The sequence below is a fragment of the Stylophora pistillata genome, chromosome 3, assembly GCF_964205215.1.
Source record: "Stylophora pistillata chromosome 3, jaStyPist1.2, whole genome shotgun sequence".
NCBI lineage: Eukaryota > Metazoa > Cnidaria > Anthozoa > Scleractinia > Pocilloporidae > Stylophora > Stylophora pistillata.
Window position 1 is genome coordinate 38,981,872 of NC_142521.1, and position 20,173 is coordinate 39,002,044.

The 20,173-nt window shown below is 38.8% G+C and overlaps 2 protein-coding genes and 1 long non-coding RNA gene across 6 annotated transcripts; 2 read left to right on the forward strand and 1 right to left on the reverse strand.

Moving 5' to 3' along the window:
- The first annotated feature begins 953 nt into the window (after positions 1–953).
- On the forward strand, positions 954–9,110 carry LOC111331461 (melatonin receptor type 1A-like). 4 transcript variants are annotated; one of them, XM_088751926.1, is made up of 6 exons: positions 955–991; positions 2,464–2,696; positions 3,096–3,142; positions 3,220–3,250; positions 3,735–3,852; positions 6,638–9,110. In XM_088751926.1, exon 6 carries the CDS (start codon positions 7,115–7,117, stop codon positions 8,126–8,128), a length of 1,014 nt encoding a protein of 337 aa, XP_088608052.1. In that variant the 5' UTR covers positions 955–991; positions 2,464–2,696; positions 3,096–3,142; positions 3,220–3,250; positions 3,735–3,852; positions 6,638–7,114; the 3' UTR covers positions 8,129–9,110. The 4 variants fall into 4 exon arrangements, with proteins under 4 accessions (XP_088608053.1, XP_088608052.1, XP_022792318.2 ...); XM_088751927.1 differs by having other exon boundaries at positions 954–991; positions 3,096–3,250; positions 7,082–9,110; XM_022936583.2 differs by having other exon boundaries at positions 3,096–3,250.
- LOC148736045 (uncharacterized) lies at positions 8,931–12,214 on the reverse strand. The gene is made up of 2 exons (XR_015998374.1): positions 12,095–12,214; positions 8,931–10,460 (listed from the first exon to the last, which is right to left on the reverse strand). It is a non-coding gene; the product is annotated as an uncharacterized LOC148736045 (long non-coding RNA).
- A 544-nt stretch (positions 12,215–12,758) lies between these two features.
- On the forward strand, positions 12,759–19,739 carry LOC111331440 (RING finger protein B). Its single transcript, XM_022936556.2, has 7 exons — positions 12,759–13,522; positions 14,577–14,772; positions 15,084–15,158; positions 15,809–15,891; positions 16,651–16,876; positions 17,537–17,676; positions 18,663–19,739. Exons 1-7 carry the CDS (start codon positions 12,840–12,842, stop codon positions 18,922–18,924), a joined length of 1,665 nt encoding a protein of 554 aa, XP_022792291.2. The 5' UTR covers positions 12,759–12,839; the 3' UTR covers positions 18,925–19,739.
- The last annotated feature ends 434 nt before the right edge of the window (positions 19,740–20,173 follow it).

Consider the following 20,173-nt stretch of genomic DNA (forward strand, 5'->3'; position numbering starts at 1 on the left):
ACTCGGCGCTACGCGCCTCGTTGGCTATCTATATCTCATATCCAACGCGCGCTCGTGGAATAATTGTTAAATAGCTGTATCATACGAAACGTTCGTCGGATACTCATTAACTTTGCCTTGATCATGTGTACTCGTTTCTTATTCCGTAATATCACTTTTAGTTGGCTTTCAACCTGAGAACTCCTTATTGTCATTTACCCATCCTTTCTCCCTTGAGGGCTGCATCAGGGGGAGCTTCTGTCTTGCCTCCCCCTTGATGTGGCTTTGCTTGTTCCGGCAAAAAAAAAAATTAAAGATTGTGTAAATGTGTGCATGATTGTAGTTTTTTTAATACTCAAGATTATGATATAAATGAAGGGTCAAAGAATCAGTTTACCAATGAATTTAAACAGAACCATCGAAATAGAAATTTCGAAAGCATAACAAATCTTAAATCTGCGACGGAATACATAAAGTGGATCGAATTCTTCCAAAGCCAACCGCTGTCATGGTAACTTTTAAGCCGCTTTTAACTCCCAAAATCACCATATCAATTCTCTGCATTATCCAAACGGTGCGAGTTTCTAAAGAAAGCGTGGTGCTATGTCGGTGGGGTGTTACAAGATAATTTAGTTTTATCAACTGAGTTGATATCGAAAATTAGTCTCTATAAAGGGCATCAAAAACTGACGTATCGAGCGTTAGAAATTCGTCAGAGCGAAGGACTAACACATGGCTGACAAAGGGCTAACTCTCGACACGTTAGCTTTAGAAGTTCTTTACGGCGACTAATTTAAATTTTCAACTCAATTGATAATTCAAACTCATCTCTGCATTATCTATACACATTTCTTATAATTCTTACCCTGGGACTGATTTGGTGTTAAAACGAACAATATCCTTTTAGCTAATCTTTCTCCTTATTCTCTTTGACCTTCTTCTCGAAAATGTTAAGAGAAACTCTTCATTGAGCAATCCTGGGAGTGAAAGAGCTACCCATACAGCGTCGTTGGTAAGGTTTTGAAGTTGGTACTTGCATAAATTGTAAGAAGATATTTACAATCGTTTTCAATTTACTTCGAGAATCGTACTGCCATCCAACATCATTTGTAAATGCCTCGGTATCCAAGTTCCTGAACTTGCATTGAGTCGCATGGGGAAATAATTTTTATCGATTTTGCATCAAGTACACGGATACAAGATGGAAACCCAGCGGTCTCAGGAGGAGGGGCGATTGGAAAGCTTTAGACCTTTTGCAGAAGACGAAAACTTGACTCTAAGCTGTTCCACTTGGTAAACTACGTAGAGGAATCTGCGTGCCTTGTGTCGTAGCCGTGGATTTGGTTTTCTATTCTTTTATCGTTTCAAGTTTTCGATAGAGAAGAAGAGCTTTCGAGAAATAATCTAAAGTGAGTTAGTTATGCTGAATCAAATTTGATCATTTCATCAGATTTTTTAACCCATTTGCAAATCTTCAGTTTTTTATCTACACCCTGATCCTAAAAACTAACTTATAATAACTAAAGCGTAGAAGTTTCATTAAGTTATACTGCACCGAGACAAAGGCAAACAGATCCAGAAATTTTACTTTTATGAGACTTGCTAAATATCTCAGAATTCCAAAATAACATCTACCAACTATTGTCACAAGCAGTGCTGATTCATCCATCGGTGCAATAGATCCCTCACGGATAACTTCCTGAAATTCAGAAGAATGTTATATTTTTGGAGTGCCATTAAGGTTCAAATAGAAGGATAGAGGGGCGGTTCCAAAGCCAAACACATACCTCTCCACTTTCCCTCCACAATTTTGCCCAGAAGTCGCACAACTTATTCGTTTGAACAAGCCGCCTGGTTAGCTCAAGTTGTAGAGCGCCGGACTGCCATACGGAAGGTCGAGGGTTCGAGCCCCAGACCAGACCAATACTCAGGGTCTTAAAATAACTGAGAAGAATGTGCTGCTCTCGCTATGATATCTACAAACGCTTAGACATTCTAGTCTTCTCGGATAAGGACGAAAATCCGTAGGCCCCGTCTCCTGCACCTTATCTGTACTGGTTGGCAGGGGACGTTAAAGAACCCACACACTTATCGCAAAGAGTAAGGAACGTAGCTCCCGGTGTTGTGGTCTGGCCTGTTTACTGGAAATTGGAATGCGCATTTGATCGTATCCAAATGTTAATTTGCGCAATATGAATATTAAATTATTATTAAAGAAAAGCTCGAGTTGTGGCAACGCACATGTAGGTAGCTATTCATTTTATCCTTCTCGGCTGTGCCACATGGGAGGGCACAGTGTACATCACGCACAGCCCTGACAGTCTGTTAACCTCTGCAATTAACCTGGTTTCCGGAGCAAGGGTTTTGCTAAAATCTTAGCTCATAATGGCATCTCGTACGAGCTAAGTGAATTTGGTCTTGAAACCTGCCATAATAAATGTCATATCGAAAGCAACGCAATGAAATGAAATTTTTTTCTCTTAGTGTCTCTTAGTGACCTATTTGAAAAAAATGGCGCCACACAAAAAGGCATCGTCAAAACAAAAGGAAACAATTCGAGATAGAGAATAATAGTGTTTCATCTTGCCGCCAAACTTGATGTTGAGCTCAATGACGTCACGCATAGATTACCCACATCCAAGATGACGGCGTTATTACTCGATTTTCGCTGAAGGATTTCGAATGATTAGGAAGTTCTTTGGAGGGCTAAAACTTCGGTGAGTAGTCTATCTTTGTGCTTTTCTGAGTCCTACTTCTTCTTTAACAGTTCGTTCATGCAAACCCTCTGATTCAACTTAGGCTTCGAGAGTAGAGCTCAGAGCTTACGCTTTCATTGCCTATGTCTTTATCGTCTTGACCAAGACACGTCATCACATCGTCCAAATGAACACGAACCAGAGGCCACCAAACATTACACATCAAATTTCATCATTGACCAACTAACCAATCAGCTGTTGTTCTTGAAATTGTTGCACCGCAGGAACACAGACTAAAATTAGTTTTAAAAAGATTCTCACTGTAAAATATGTAAGGGGGTAAGTTCTCTCATTCTATATTCTCTTGTTTAACAGCCCTTTTAAATGTTCGCCGAGGTGATCGGTTGTTTTCTTTGTCAGGTAGAAGAAGTTTCTCCTATTTCGACTATTATCGACAACGGATCAAGGTGCTCCCAAGTTTTTCTTGTAACAGGTGCACGTCAGGGCAGCAAGTCTGACAAATATTTCATCTGATTTATTGCAGAGGACATTGTGGAGCTGCATGCAAATCGGTGGTAAGATTTATGGGATGTGATCCAGTATATTGTGACAGATTTCTATGAACGTTTCAGTTTTCTTTGGCTTGTTTTTTCGAGACAGTGGTTGTTTTGTGATGTTGTGACAGTTTTTAAGGGGGAAATCGGGGCGCGAGCGAACAAAATTGATCCATTTGCACATGCCTTATGGTTGACCGCTGTATTGATATAACTAGAGATATGACTACCGCAGTGTTTATCATCAAACGGATAGAATGGCTAGGAACTGGCACTGTATTGAGATGTTATAAAATCGACAAACAAAACTTCCGAGCAAATACAGTTCACAGTTTCATTCACATAATAACGGAGAATCCTTGTGCCTTAATTACTACCCTTTCTCAAGTTTTTTATCATCGTCCTCATAACTAGACTTAAAAAAAATCATTTTAAACATGCATTGCATCTCATTTGCCTATATCACCACTCTGGCGTCTCTCGTAATGATGTTTCTTTTGCTCAGACCCACATAGCCGGCAGCAGCAAATTTTGGCAAGTTATGCATCCATAAGACTCTGCGTCCTCAAACGATTTTGACTGAAAATTTGCTCTCCACTACCCTTCTATCATTGGCTTACAAGGTTGGTGTAACGAAGTGATGAAGCATAAATTTTCCAATAAATATTGAGCAGTTAGTCGTAAGATATATGAAATGACCAGGGTATTTTCCGTAATTTCTTGGCATTTCGATTGCAATGCCTAGAACGGATATACAGGAACCTACAAATTTTAATTAGCTGTCGGTAGCTGCTGGAGAAGAGACCCTCTTTCCCCGAAAATACGACGTTGGTGCCCAAATGCACGAGCGTCATTAAAATTCTGGATGCAAACGCATTCAAACTACTTTAAAATTGATGGGTTTTTAGTTTCAAACGCGTTTCAAGACGATGATTTCGTCGTACTGTAAAACTAGGCCGGCTGAATCCTAATTGTTCATTAAGAAAAAAAGACGCGAGACTTTGCACGAAGGCCGACGAATTTGTCTTGTTTTGGCCACTGAAGACTTGTAGATAGTCTCTGAATTCAGTAGCAACAGATTTGCGATCGATGATAAGCAATATGGGCAAACTAACGGTTTACCTCGTGGGAAAACTTCGCGAAACTTCTCACGAATTTTTATGAAATGATCTAAAAATCTCTTTTCAGAGCAAAAATAGAATTACAAGCGCGATTGTCGTTCGCTTCGATCAAGCTTCGATTATTAAAAAGTTTTATTGATCAGAAATTGGACTTGGAACAAATATCTCATATTCAACCGATCTCTTTTATCACTTGATTTTCTTAAGTCTTTCTTGACAAGGCGAATATCAAACATCAGACAGAGACTCGCATGTCTTGATTCCTTAAAGATACAAAGATAAAAAAAAAGAATTGCCCTATGGCATCTTTAGCGGGTCACGGAATCTCAAGAAGGAGATCAGATACAACTTGTGCTCTTAACATGTAGATGATAACAACTGAAGAAACGACACGGCAGCCCACTCAGTCAGGGATACGTTAAAAATGAGTTTAATAGCCAACAACACACAGTTTGTAGTAAATTCGCCCCACTGCAACTTCACCCCCAATCATTTTTTCGAGTTCGTCCCCTCACGTAAAACGAATTCTTTCTCACCCTTATCAGTTCGCCCCCAAATCTTTAGAATCGTTGTCCTACCATAGAACGTATTTATTTCCTGTCCAAATCATGAGATTTTGCGACCAACTTGCAATTTTTACAGCAAATCATAACAAGGTTTAATCAAAATACAAATTCCTAGCCGTGTAAAAAACGCACGAGTAATGTACGAGTAATGCAAATCCGCTTCATTACTTTGATCTGACGTGGTTGGACACAATTTTGTGCTTTTGTTGGGAGCAGTTTTTCCGAACTAGTTATCCTGTCCTCCTTTTTAACTTCACGACGACCAAAAAGTACTTAAACACACTCTTGGCATACAATTCATTGTTGTAAGTTTCTATCGACTTAAAATCGGCTCACGGGGAAAGCCACTTGACTGAGTTTAGTTAACAATTTCATTTTGGTTGATATCGATAACTTCGTTTCGTAATTCTGCACTCGCACTCGTGTGTCGTTGGTTCCAATGTTTCATGGCGACTAAAGAAATTAAAACGAGTTGAACTGGTGAGGATGGGGGCGAACTCGTTTTACCTCAGAGGGGTGGACTTGCAATGGGGCGAATTTACTAGCTATCGCTAGTGACTTGGATAACGAGTTTTAAACCTCGCGGCCACAGTATTAGTTTGGAAATGTTATTGTTGTCCAAATCCTATCAGTGTTTTGCCTGAAAACAGTTCTCAATTTCCTTGTGGGAACGATTGCTGCCCAAAACCAAAACGTCTCTTCCAAGCTAAACGATTTCGAAATAATCAATGAAACAACAGCTTAATAGCGACTGATATTCTACTTAGAATCCTTTCAATGAAATTGTTCAGTGGGTCAAGCTATGTAAGAACAATTGAAATATTAATGATTTGAATAAAACCGATCCTCAAAGAGCGAGTTAGAACAACCAAGGTATGAGCCCGGCATTGAATAGAGTTATAACAGAAGCCGGACATTTTTTAACTTTAATTTTACAATATCAGAGCTAAATTTGATGAGGTAAGGCTCAAGCGAATTTAATTTCTCTACGTTTCCAGTTTCAGTGAATGAATTTTATAAGTCCTATATTACACGAAAAGATAATTTTTACGATACACGATAATTTTCATTTTACAAGAAAACTGAACCAACGTTTTATACATTATACAGAAAGACCTATTGGCTAATCTTTGAGACTTTTACAGAGGAAGATTTCATTTCAAACTGGTCAAAAATTGCGTTACTAATGTTACATCAAAAGTACTGGCAATATACAGAGGCTGTCCATGTGGTTGCATGATTCATTCTGTTTGGAGCGGAAGCCAACAAGACATTAAATCAGTTGTTAGCCAACTGAAATCTTGCAAACATATTCTGAAAAGATACTCGGGTTAAAGGATTCTTTATCCTATATTGAATTTGGTCAAATGATAAAATGAGATATCGCCATAGGCAGTTAGGTTTAAAAGATTTCAGTTTGCCTTGTTTGACTCATTTTTGTCGAACGTGAGAAATCTTTCCGCATCACAGCCGGCGCCTCAAGCGTTCACTCAACTTAGTGAAAAGCTTGTGACTTCCTTAATAATGATGATCATCTTTCAGTGTTAATGAACGAAGCGTCTCTTTAGTCATAATAGAATACCCGATTCCTTAATTAAAAGTTGGATATGATTCCGTGAGCAAATGAGAAATTGTAGTCTAAAAATGATAACTAAAAAACATAGAGAAGAAAAGTCTGACGAAAATGCGCGCGAGGGTAACTTTCTTTCTTTCTTTTACAGTGCTCTGTCAAATAATGTGATTGACAGAATGGTTCACCTTAATGGATGTTTTCCGTTCCGGATATTTCATGGCGACTAAGATGGCAACTATAGCACAATTGACTCACTCAGTAACACATGCTCACTCAATCTCACCCAAATTTAAATTGAACCTTACTCCTATTCTTCACTTGAACGATTTGTTATCCTTAAATAAATCAAGTTAAGGTGGACTGAGTAAGAGAATAATTTCAAGTTCATTATTTTTCCAGGATGTGATTTTATTTATGCATTGCGCATGTTCTCAACTTCATTTCTAACAGATTTCGTTTGCATATTGCCACTTAGAAGCGTTTTCCTTTTAATGTAAATTTTCATTTGCCTTTGCATTAGTTGATAAAAGTAGCGTATCAGCTTTTTTCCAAAAATAGATGAAGCTACTCACCCAAATGATTTAAAACGCAGAGCAGAGTCCACGGAAATTTCATCTTCCAAGCAATGGAAGCGTACAGTGTGTGTAACACAAGCTGCAGGGTCAACGATTCACGAGGTGAATTTGACGAAACTGGATACGAAGACATCTTTTTCCCTTGGCCATTGATTGTGGCATTGTCCTTCATCTGCCTGCTGATTACTGCCGTAAATGGTTTGGTTATCATCTTAATCCACAAAAAGAAGACCCTGAGAACACTTACCAACATGTTTCTTACCTCGTTGGCCATATCAGATCTGTTGTCTGGTCTGGTGGGAATTCCTCTTGCCCTTATATGTTTAACAAGTTCAACAAGAGACATTCTCATTGTTTGTGTGCTGTCTACAATATTCATTCGATTTACAGCCATCTCTTCGGTATGTCATGTTCTGCTTATCGCTTGTGACCGCTACATTTTTATTGTTCATCAAATGAAGTACCATTCTCTTGTATCAAACCGCAGAGGAATTGCTGCCACTGTGGTCATATGGCTGATTGCATTTGCAGCCTCGACTATTCAAACGTCTTGGCACAGTTTCGACGAGGAAGCATTAACAACAATTGACAACGAAACAGAGAGCATTGATATTAAATACAGTCTGACTTGTTTAGCGTTGTTCTTCGCATTTCCTATGATAATGATATGCTATATCTACGGAAACATATTTTACATTTCATTAAAGCGTCACCAAACAGATCGGAAACTAAGCAAGGATCTTCGGCAACGTTTTCGGTCACGACATCACGAGTGGCGAGGACGCAGTGTGTTATCGATAACATTACTAATCTTCGCTGGCTGTTGGTTACCGTATTTCCTAATGGTGCTCTATGAACATACGGAATCAGTTCATCTGCCTCCTTTGCCACTCTGGGTTAATCGCCTTCTTGTATTTCTCAGCTTCGTGCCTGCTGTATCGAATCCCGTATTGTGTACATTAACCAAAAAGGATTTTCGCCAGGCATTTAAAGAAGTGGTCTTACGAAGAGAACGTTCTTACCTAAGTGATACAAAACTCAACTTTCACGTTGCCAGCCAGTGACTAACGTTAACTAAAAAAGTAAGCTCAGAGTGCCATCTAGCTTTCTCGAGAGGCATAAAGTTTTGTCATACGAAACCATGGAGTGGTTTCTACGAACTAGCTAGTTTCAGGCGTAATCACGTGGGGCAGCAGAGAGACTCAAGTGAAGAAATAGTGCGTTAACAAAAGTACGTAAGTTAAGATCAGTTTAGTTTTGGTCTCACATAGTAGTTCAATGGAGATCGGCTATCCTTTTAATCATTTTTGGCCCCTGAAAATGATATTGTACCATACCCCAATACAAAGAATTCACTGTGAGGGAAATTTGCATTTATAAATGTACTAACGTTGCTTCGTTTCGTTTGAATGCTAACTGGTCATTTTCGCTATTAGAATGTTGGTTTTCTGACCCAATAAAAACCCGTGCCCTAAATAATCAGGCGCTCTTATATGGTCAGTATTTCGTATTTTGTAAAAATTAGTGATCATCGAGCTGACAATACTCGTATAAAGACCTTTCCCTGGTATCAAAAAGTTAAAAAGACTATCACTGTATGATTCTCGGTTCCTCTACCTAAAAAGAACTTTAAATATAATTTTGAATAGCGAGAAAAAGAGCGCATATTCAAATTTCAACTAAGAGAACCTGAAGAGAGAATTAGGAGTGAATCAGGAAATGAGCCATCTAATTTGCAAATACATTGAGTCATTCACAAGCGTAAAGTGGAAACATTATCCCTGCAACTTCACGTTCATTGAAACTATTACATGGTTTCATCAGCTGGACCGGCTGGTTAATTTTGGCCTGACGATGACACAAAAATAGAAAGTGTAGAAGTCTTTATTGTATCTCAGAGTAATTGTCGGTACAGTACTTATCTAAATAAAGTCGTCAATCTATTCTGATGTTACTAACTAAATATGTCGAATTTTAAGATTGGTGTGAAAGGCAAAGACAATGTTTCAGTTTAAGATGAAAAGAAAGTTTTCAGTTGTTTTAGAATGTGTTTACAATACAATGGAATGAGCGCTAGAAAAGTAAAGAGTTGAAATTTATCAAGAGCTACCATTTTAATCCAAAGAATACATTAAAAAAGAAATGATTTCCGACTTGACTTCTGAATAAGACACTAGCACATAACCGGCCTTCTCTTTCCACGAAAGTGACCACAACATGCGATGACACAGTTTGTTCATATCAAGTGAAGCTTTTGTCAGTTTTTAAAGGTGAAACATTTCCCGAGACGAATGTTTATTTATAGAAAAGTATGAAGTAAAAACAAAATGTTAACATAACAAGAAGCAGCTTCAATACATGAACAATCAATGAATAATTTCATATTTAATATGTGTTAAGACGGGAGAGAAATCAGCAACTGGTTAGATATACATGTATTGTCTTAATCGGGTATTCAAACCGATTCTGATGGATTGTCGAAGCTGCACGAAAAACACTCCAAATTTAATCTGCCATTCTTTTAATAATCAATCTTATCAACCTTGTTTGTACATCCATCATGGAAGCTATACTGAAAGTACACTACAATACAGAGACACCTGTCGTCCACCAAGGAAGCATGAAGGTGAAGCACAATATTCGCGAGGCCACAAGACGGAAAGTGTTCAACAACAGTGTTCAGACGAAGAGCAGTTGCCCTGATATATGGATTCTAGCTGTAATACATTAGACACGTGGGAAAATTGCTTTATTTATTAAAACATTTGGGTTCCTTTTCTCTCAAGTGGTAGGGGGTGTGTGAGGGGAGGGGGGTGTGCGGAAATAGAGTTAAGATCCTATTCTCTTGAATGCAAATTATAATGACGAGTGTGCATGACACGCGTACTACCAATGATGGCATCACACCGATCTAGAGTAGAAGTAATAAAAGTTTAACAGCAAAAGTGTTATATTGTACAAGTGCGTGTCCATAGGCATGCAGCAACTAGAAGAGAAAAGTTAATTCTACAACTGAGCTGCAAAAATACTTAAAAAAAAAAAAACCTCTTATCTTTATCTTATTTTCATGAAAAACATAGTTGACAACTTTTTGATGAAACTGATAACTTTCATTTGATGTGCGGGTGAAAGTCAAGTAAAGCAGTGATCCTCGTAGGGAGCGGCAATGTAAGCAATTGCAGAAAAGAAGCTTGAAAAAAAAAATCAGGCTTGAAAAAAAATTCAGCTTGAATTTTTTCCGGCTTCTCTTCTGCATTTGCGTAAATTCCAGCGCACTGACGAGGATCATTGCTTTACTTGATAGTTTTTTTTTAAGAGGAGCACATCAGAGTCAAACGATGAACAAAATCAATAACGCCTTGAACGTTGTTGACGAAGCTTCTAAGTCAGGGAAGGCTGAGGATGAACAAATAATATATAATGCAAGTTAGAAAATAAAGCAAAGACCAGGCATGGGAATCAAACAAACTCTGCATAAGGAAACCTGGCTTGAATTCGGATAAAAGTGTTGTTGATTGATGACGGATTAACCACCTTTGGTAGCATCAACCATGTCAACAAGTTGCTGCTACTGTGCACTCGCCGAGAAGTCAGTCACTGTCAGTCATTGGCGAAAATGGAATAACACGCAATTTTCCTCCGAAGAGGAGAGTGAAATGCGAAGATGCAAGGCGCAAAGCTTGACTGTGGCGTACGAATTGTTCAGAGATAATTGGAGTTAAAAAAGTGTGTCAACGCGGAATATTCAAATTCATATCAATATGGACGTCATTGAAACTAAGCGGAGGTACTCCAGTATATTTCATTTCGTTTACCCTTCTCACCGAATTCATAATCAAAACCATATAATTCTCGCCCATACACAACAGGACTGTGTACAATTTTTTTTAATACTTTTTTGTTAAAGGTGAAAATGTCATCCATGATGTGATGGCCTAATTATTCTGGGTGTAGCAGTGTACGTCATAACACGTTTAAGTGGATAACACTTACGAAAGTCATCGCCACTTACATCCGTCAGTGGTTTTGAAAGCTATTTAAATGACTCTGTTGTTTGACCTTTGAAGTATCTCCTCAACTTAAAGTCGTTGCGATTTTGGGGTCTTCATCAATAATTTTGGTACGTGAATTTGAGCCGATGGTCTGGAATATCTTTTGTATTAACCGCAGACCCAAAGATATCAAACCAGTCAGCTATTCCTATTTAGTCGTTTCTTAAAATAAACTTGTTTATCAAACGTTTCGTCACGGTAATCAGAAATTGCTAGACATGGCAACCGTCGAACTCTTCGTTAAAACTGTGGGCCAGTTATTACGCCGGCGTAGTCTATCCCGAAACGCGGTTTTACGCAAGCAGAGGGCCTTAACTATTCTCTCATAGGAATGTTGTTTTTGTTACTGAATAGATGTTCTTTCAGTGCTAGCTTTCGGCCATCCTGACACTGTTCACAAAAATAAATGTTCAGCTAAAAGGTTCGACCTAATTGCAAATGACTTAGAACGCATTTTCGTTGAACAACGACTAAACTTTGTTTGAGTAACCGGCCTCGTATGAACTGATGAATAATGCACAAAGCCAAATAATGCGTTTTTTAGGGTTCCGTGAAGTCGCTCAATATCCGAATGGATCTCGATCACGACCGCGCGGTTATAACGAATAATAAAGAGAAATTTCCACTAAAAGTTTGTAATTTTCCATGTTTTTTCAATCCTATGTATCGTTAGCTGGTCAAATTTCTTATTTGTGCTGGTTTCGCCAGGCACAAAAACCAACTCATGATAAAATCATTTCACGCTGTAAATCCCATCAAGACGATCAAACATCGTAAATCTAACCCAGGGTAAGTTGAGGTTCCAACTTATAGCTATACTTGTGGTTTGAGATATAATCAATATTACAAAATTCTTTGTATCCAATGGTGATTGTTGTTATTCGCCCCACAAGAATCTAAATTCCTAGTAATTGAGGTTTTGGCGAGTTTGTGCAAGTACATATCGTGTGGAACTGATTAATTCTCGATGACAGTTACCTGTGAGGACTCTGTGAGCGCTCGAATTAAAAGACCATGCAGCCATCTCAGTGAATTGATCAGTGAGATTGCGATGAGACTGCATTTTTATCAATGTACTGGGGTATTTGTTTAAACCACTCCCTTAAGTAGAATGTTTACAAATAAGGGAAATATTTGCTGCGAACGCAATGTATTATGACTTTGCATATTACTGTCAAACATTTTCCGTGTTGACTTGTTTTTCCGTTACCAAAACAACACCGAGCCCATGCTTGTTCGACGGCTTACATATATCACGTAAGAAGTATAAATAAAAAAATGTTTCTTTCTAGCAAGAGTGATATTATAAATACTAACAAGCATCTACTGAAATAAAAATTGTAATTAATTCGTTCATAAATCATTGTTGTCAAAGTGGTAATATCAGCTCTAGAATAACGAGGTTCCTCATTCGATATTTCACAACAGTCAGACTGATGTACTTCTAACCTTGCTACCGATATTTTGTTAAATCGATATCAGTAGTCTGAATAACCAAATAAACTGTTGCATTTTATTGGTTGTTTTGTGAACCAGCTTCTTCCCGCGTTATAGAATATCTGCCGTGTCACTGTGACGTGTGTCACGACAAAAACATACATTGTCAAAACATTGAAATTATATAGCACATTGCGTGTTGTTAATATATGCAAATACAGCCGAAGTGACTATAAAAGTTTACATTTACGTATCTTGGGTTCTCAGTACTTCGGCGGTTTTCAAAATGTTAAGACCGGTTATTTTTCTGTTGCTAGTAACGGCTGTTTACTCGCAGCTCAGATGGCGCTTACTTTCAGCGACCAATGACTCAGACTTGTTTCCTAAGCCTCGGAGAGATTCGTCCATCGGATTTGACCGAAAGCATAATCGTTTGATTATTTTCGGTGGTAGAGCGGGTTCAGACAACTTTAGAGATACATGGGCCTTTGATTTAAGTTCTAACGAATGGAAAGAATTAACAACGGGAGGCTCCATCCCTGAGAAACGCTTTAGTATGGTGTACGGCGCTGATAATGGAAGAAGTACTTTCTACGTATCGACCGGAGAATATTCCGGAGAGGGTGATTCTTCGAAACGCCGTTTCTTCGATGATATTTTAGAGTTTGATTTAAACACAGAACAGTGGAAGAGGCTCAGTGATGGCTCTAACATAAAACCTCAAGAACGATACGGATCTGCCGGAGGAATATTTGACGACGGCAAAGGTGTTAACGGATTTTACATCACGCATGGTTTCTCTGGCACTCGATACTCCAACACTCTTAAGTTTGACCTAGACAAAAACCAATGGGAGGAGAAGTTTTCCGGCTCAAATAACTACAATCCAAATTATCCACACGCAAGATGCTTACACACAGGAACACTGACAAACCCAGATGAGCTGGTAATGTATGGAGGATGTCTTGGGTAAGTTATGCAAAGTGGTGTAGTAGTTTTAAAACTTAAATAGACAGAGTGCAGAGGGTATTGTTAGAGTTCCGCTGGAAAGTTTTGTTGTAAGTAATAACATTGAGGTGCTGATTGAGTGTCTAGAAATGAACTATTTAGATATGTCTCTTTAACTCTATATCAATTGGAAGAGGGTTCGTAGGATTCGGCATATGCATGCTTTTCAAGATCTGTGTTTCAATTTTGGAATCTGTGCATCGAAATCAAAAGTTCACACATCAGCCCTCCTTTCGGTTGTCTATACTGTACTTTCAAATGCGTGAATGAGATGGCGTTGTTGAAACAGTGAGGTGTAAGATTGTAACATGCAATTTTTACAACAATGATCTCCAGCGAATATTTCTTTTATTTAAATGGAATGCGCACCGAAGAGAATGAATGAAGCAAGGTTTTTAAAGATATTACCAAAAAAGAAAGACTGCATAAAAATAATGGAGACTAAAAGGACTCAAACTACTTAACTCTCAACGCTTTATTTTTTTCATTTTATCTTAACAACGAACAGGACAATTTTATTAAATATTGTAGCGTTGTTCTCTCGACCTCGGCTGTTTGTCGCTGTTGCACAAATTTGAATTGCAAATGATTTTCATGGACCTAGCAAAACAAAACACCACAACAGAAACCTAAGCTTTGTTTCCAAACAAAGAAGAAATAGCGTAAGCAAAACTTATTTTCTTTTTAAACAATCACACAAAGTGCGTACAAATTCTTAGCCGTGTTAAGGTTGTGTGTTTGACTTCATTTTGTTGTTTATGCTCTATTGACCTGTCAATTTGCTACGAACCAATGAGCGCGCGAGAATTTCATTTCTGAAAAAAATCGTTAAATAAATTTCCTGTGCATGAGGAAAAATTTGGACTTGAATGAGCAGTCCTCATTTAGTAAACTAATCTTAAGTTTTATACGGACATGGCAGTATTTGCATAGTAACTCCTATTCAATCATCAACAGTCTTACTTTGGCTGCAGAAATTATTCTCTAATTACCATCTGATTTGATTTCCCTTCAGAGGTGGGATGACAGGTGGTTCATGTCCTTCCAAAGATAACTGGAAATTTGATGCAACCAAAACAGAATGGACTCGCCTGGAGGAATGTTCAACACCCCGGATGTATTCTGCAATGGCCATGTTGCCACCACTGAATGGTAGTGAACGTAGAGCGGTGTTGTATGCTGGGCAGGAAACGAGCAAATCTGTGTTGGTGGTAAGTAAATAACAAACTTAAATAGCTGCAGTGTTACTTGTTTATTTTAGAAATTTCTTTCATGTTTCTTTTTGGTCATTACTTTTCTATTCATGTATACATTCTTGTCGCGGATCGGAGGTGAGAGTTAGGAACGATTTAGGGGCCACAGTTTCAGTGCAATTATCTGTATTCACTCTGGAATTAGCTGTTGCATTCTGAAACTGAAACAAACAACTAATCACATTACAAGTCTGTTTAGTAATAATTGGTTTTTCTATATCTACGGGTGGTCTTAGTTATAGAATATTTTCCTTTTCCATTACATGTAGACGCCACGTTACAAGGCGAATGAGATTGCTGTCTTTAATCCTGATACAAATAAGTGGGAAAGAAAAACAGTGGAGGTATGTAAATCTATTGAATGAATTTTAAGTAACAACCTAGCAAAGCAGGTCCTCCCCTCGACATCCACTACAGGCCTGCGACATTTGCGTCGCTACATAGTGGCGTGTGGTGTCTCTTTACCATGAACAAATTCCGTTCATGTATGTCCTACACAGGGTTCTCAACTGGCCTTAACAGCCCCTACTTGTATGATGAATGGCTGAATATGGCTTACATATTATTTTACAGCATGGAGCAAGAGATGGAAAAATTTTTCAACTTTTGCAGTCGACTGTAGTCATAACATAAATGCAAGATTCTGAAAAATACGGCAATTTTTTTAAAATGATACCTATCCAAGTCTTTGCTCTTTACAATGATCCTTGAAAAGAGAAACGTTCTTCAAAGATTCCTCTTTTTTATTGAAGACCCATCTTTAGGTAGTTACCCATCCTCGCTTTCTCTGTCCTCTCATAAGATGAGTAGTAATCTATGTATTATCACAATTCTGCTATGGCAAATCCTCTCAACTAGAAGAAATTAACCTTAGGAAGTGGAAAGCAACTTGTTTCTAACACCCAACTCATGGTTTTGACGTCAGTTATCTTGGACAGGGAGTAATTTTTTCTGCAAAAATTCTAATAATTGTACTCTGTGTGTATTTTTGCAGGGTACTTCACCAGCAAGAAGAGTTGGTCATGTTATGACGACGACTGATAACGGGATTGTGTTGTTTAGCGGTTCGGGATCCGAGTAAGACATTGATTTATCTAATTAAATCGAAATGCAATTATCAGCATAGTCCCCATTTTTCTTCCCCAAAAAATAATTTCCGGATGAAGGCTGTTTTTTGAAACCATTTTGATTCATTTTGATAACCCTGTCGGTGACGTGCCTTCTTGTTCCTTTTTATCGTTTTCATTCTGTCTTCATTTTGTTTATTGCCTGTTCACTAAAGAACGGATGAATTTAGATCTTTTAGTTAGTTTTGCTCCAACGATTAGCTAGATAACGATTGCGTATATAGAACAAGCTGGGGTTACTCATGAAGGGGTAACCTTTGTCATTCAAATGTTTCAAGAGTCTTGAATTGTACTCTTAACTATAAGACCTGTGATAGATCTATAGTGGTTTCACCCCATCGCAAGTTCGCTCCTTACCACCTAAAAGTTGCCTTGCCCCATAACGGAAAACACCACCTTAGTTTATAGGTTCTCCCCCATGTGTTTCGATTCGTTTCCTTACTACAGAGGGTATTCATTAATTGTCCAAATCATGATTTTTTTTTTTTTACTAAGATACAATTTCACTTCGAAACCAGAACAAAGTTCGATCAGCATGCAAATTCATAGCCGTGTCAACCAATGCACCATTACAAACGAGTTGAATGATTTGGAAGCGAACTGGTAAAGGTGAGGCGAAAACGTTTTACCTTTGGGGGCGAACTGGCAACGGGGCAAAACCTCCAGTTACCCTTACATACAGTCATTAATAGCTAAACTATTTCTTAAGCGGTGAAGGTTTATTAAACGACATCTGGCTTTTGGAGGGAACAGCAGCTGAGGCTGATAAAAACCCATCTGCTGGTGAATGTGGCTCGTCAGATTTCAACCTAGTGGCGCTGCATGGTATTTTTATGTTCATTGGTTGGGGAGTGCTTCTCCAGGCTGGAGCCTTCATTGCACGTTACTTTAGGCACAAGGACCCGTGGTGGTTCAAGATGCATCGTGGTCTTCAGGTAAACTACAGAAAGGCAAAATTTGATTTCCAGATCAAATAAAAGCATTTAGATAATGTCTGAGGAAATAGGAGTGCTACTGAAGTGCTCGTTATGTGATCTGGTGTTTTTGTAAGCTGTTCAGAGCTCACTATCGCAGGAATCCCCTCTACTTCAACCGTTCCCATGATTCCTTACCCTTTTGGTCCTCTTTATTTAATCACTTTCACCAGAGTGTGGTGAGGGTAGCACAACAGAGCGAGGCTCCACATTACGTGCGCCCAATATCCCACCCATCCCACCCCAGGGGAGGACATCCATCACACAGTAATCTCGTGTGTGGGAAATTAACGTCTCCTACCCAACCCAGCAGGAGACGGGACCTCCATTCATTCGTCCCTATCCGAGAAGACTAGAATGTCTAACCATTTCTTGATGTTCTAGAAAGGCAGCAAATTCTTCTCAATTATTTTAAGACCCTGAGTGTTGGTCCGGCCGGGGCTCGAACCCTCGACCTCCCGCACAACAGTCCAGCGCTCTATCCATTGAGCTAACCGGGAGGCTCTTTCAGAGCATAACATAGACTGTCCGGCGTAAATTCAATTCTAAAGGGATATTCTTCTTTGATCTTTTTCTCCAATCATGCTTGACCAATGACATATATTTCTTTATATATTGCAGGTGTCAGGATTATTATTGACGATTGCTGGCCTCATCTGCGCCTTTATTTCAGTCCCGTTTGATCATCTGAAGTTCGCTCACGGTGCACTAGGCATAATAATTATGATCATTGGCGTGGCACAACCTTTGAATGCCGCTGTGTAAGTATCTTTAAACAAGCAATGGGTAACTGATGAAGGTATTTAACAATTATTCGCCGAAGGCGAGATGAATATCGTCGAATAATCCCCGAGACGAAGTCGAGGGGATTATTCGAGAATATTCACCGAACCTGAGGCGAATAATTGTTTTAGTATAATTTCAGAGCTGAACAACAGAGAAATCTCTAAAATCGTAACATTTATTAACATTTTAGTTTAAAATTTTATATAAGGAACCGCTCGACCAATCAGATTGCTGGAAACTCTTTGCTCAGCTCTGAAATTATACTAAAACAGATTATAACCCACCCATTAATTTTGGCGCGATTTTATTGGTTACTTTACATCACGTGGTGCAAAATCACAAGACAGTTATCACGCAATAACCCCCGTCCGCGTCGATATTTATCCTCTGATTTTTTCCGTGAAAAAGAAACATAGTCAACAAAAGAGTTTCAATTTTTCCGTTCTCCTATTTACATGGAAGGAAACCAAACTCGTTTTTCTTTTTGCTCGCTCGCGTCAATCACGCGCATTCGCCATCAGATCACCATTGGCTTTTTTACTGTGTTTACGCGCAGTTTAATTGCAATTTGAAAATTAATGGAAGAGTTATAAAATAAATAAACCCCTTCTGGCTTGCTGGTGTTGGCTGATAATTTCCTTGGCTGAGAGATTGTCCTCACAATTTCATATTTGCCCTCGAAGCTTCACTTCTCGGCCAAATATTCATTTTTTGGACAATCTCTCGGTCGCGGACATTATCAGCCGACATACCAGCCGCCCGAAGGGGTTTATTTGCTAATTGGCTACCGAACTTCAGAGATACCTCCAAACAACTTCAAACTGTATGGCAACAATGACCGAACAATACGCTATACCTCATCTCAGAGTGGTAAGTTCTACGAATAGTACAGGTTTTCAGTAAGTATTAAAATGAGCATGTAATTTTGATGAATATTTAGTTTCTGATATATTTGTTTCAGGCGTCCTCACAAACATCCGGATGGCTCAAGATCAACTGGCCGATTCATTTGGGAGTTAGTACACAAAAATATCGGTCGTCTTGGTCTCATTCTGGCCCTGATTAACATCTCTCTGGGACTCCTTCTTGCTGTGGCCCCCGTTGCCGCATGGGCCGTTTGGTTCGCTCTCCTGGGCACCTTTGTAATCGCGTACCTTGTGATGGAGTTCCGTCTGAGGCTGAGTCAGAGGAATTCGAAGACTGTGGCTATCCCAATGAAATAGACCTTCACGACAATGGAGGGACATAGCAAAGGCAAAAAACAAAAGCAACGCGAATACTTAATCAGCCTTGAGGACCGGTTATTATTTAACACTTAAAAAGCTGAAGAGGGGGGGGGGGTGGGATTTGGGTATTTTGGCTGTCTCGATAAAATTATATTAAAGGCTCTGTAATGTTCTTATGATCTCCCCACCTCCCCCCTCCCCCCTCTTTTATTGGCAGTTAATCAGCAGTCAATTTTCTTAAGTCCCCCTTTATACTCTGTTCGTCACTTGGTCCCGCAAAAAATCTTCCACCCCAGTCCCCTCAGGCGATAGATAATGAGTGTTCACTCAGTATTTTAAGACGATGCCTTCTCGTCATCATTTGTGAAGAGACTGGAGCTTACTTGCAACTGACGTAGGGATGTTGCACAATGTAAAGTAATGTGTAAATGTACTTTTATACATGATTTTAATCATAAACTCGTTCGTAGGATGGGATGTATAAGGTTTGCTTCAGTACAAGGTCACTTAGAGAATTTCTTTTTTTGTGGTTATGCGTATTTTATCATATTTATACATCTTATTTTGTGCAGTAGAAATGTTATAATTTAAATAATTCAGAATCATACCTGATAACCGATATACACGCGGTCATTCAACCAAATATGCTTGGTGTGTTTTAAAGGATGGCTCCATTAGAGAGCACACACACAATGAAAATTTAATTTGAATCATTCTTCAAACTTGCCTGTTGGCCGAAGGTTGGCCAATTTAGCGCAACTCAAATGAAAGCAATGTTAAAAATAAAAGATTATGAATTTTTTTCCTCATAAGTCAATATCTCAAGTGTGAAGAATGTCCTCATTAACGACGCACTTCGTGTAAACAACACCAAAGTTATCCAACAAATGTGGTTTGTTGCTTTACTTACCTTCACCCTTTACCGGTTTTAGTAAGTCACTCTACCACAGCAATGTGCACGAAGAGAGCCTTTTCTCTCTCTCTCTCTCGTCAGTTGTTGACCCTTTACACCCTAACATCAGAACGCATATTCTCCATGCTGTTCTATATACATTTCTTCAGGTGCTGACAAGGAGAATTTGTTCACCAATCAAGAGCCTTGAATTTTGCAATTATAGTTTAGTTAAAGTTTAGTTTAAGTTTAATTTATTCGCCACAGGAATGCAGGAGAAAGGAACAGAACTTTCGTTCCAATTGACACCTAACCTCTTTTATTACCCACCCATCCCACCCCGGGAGGACATCC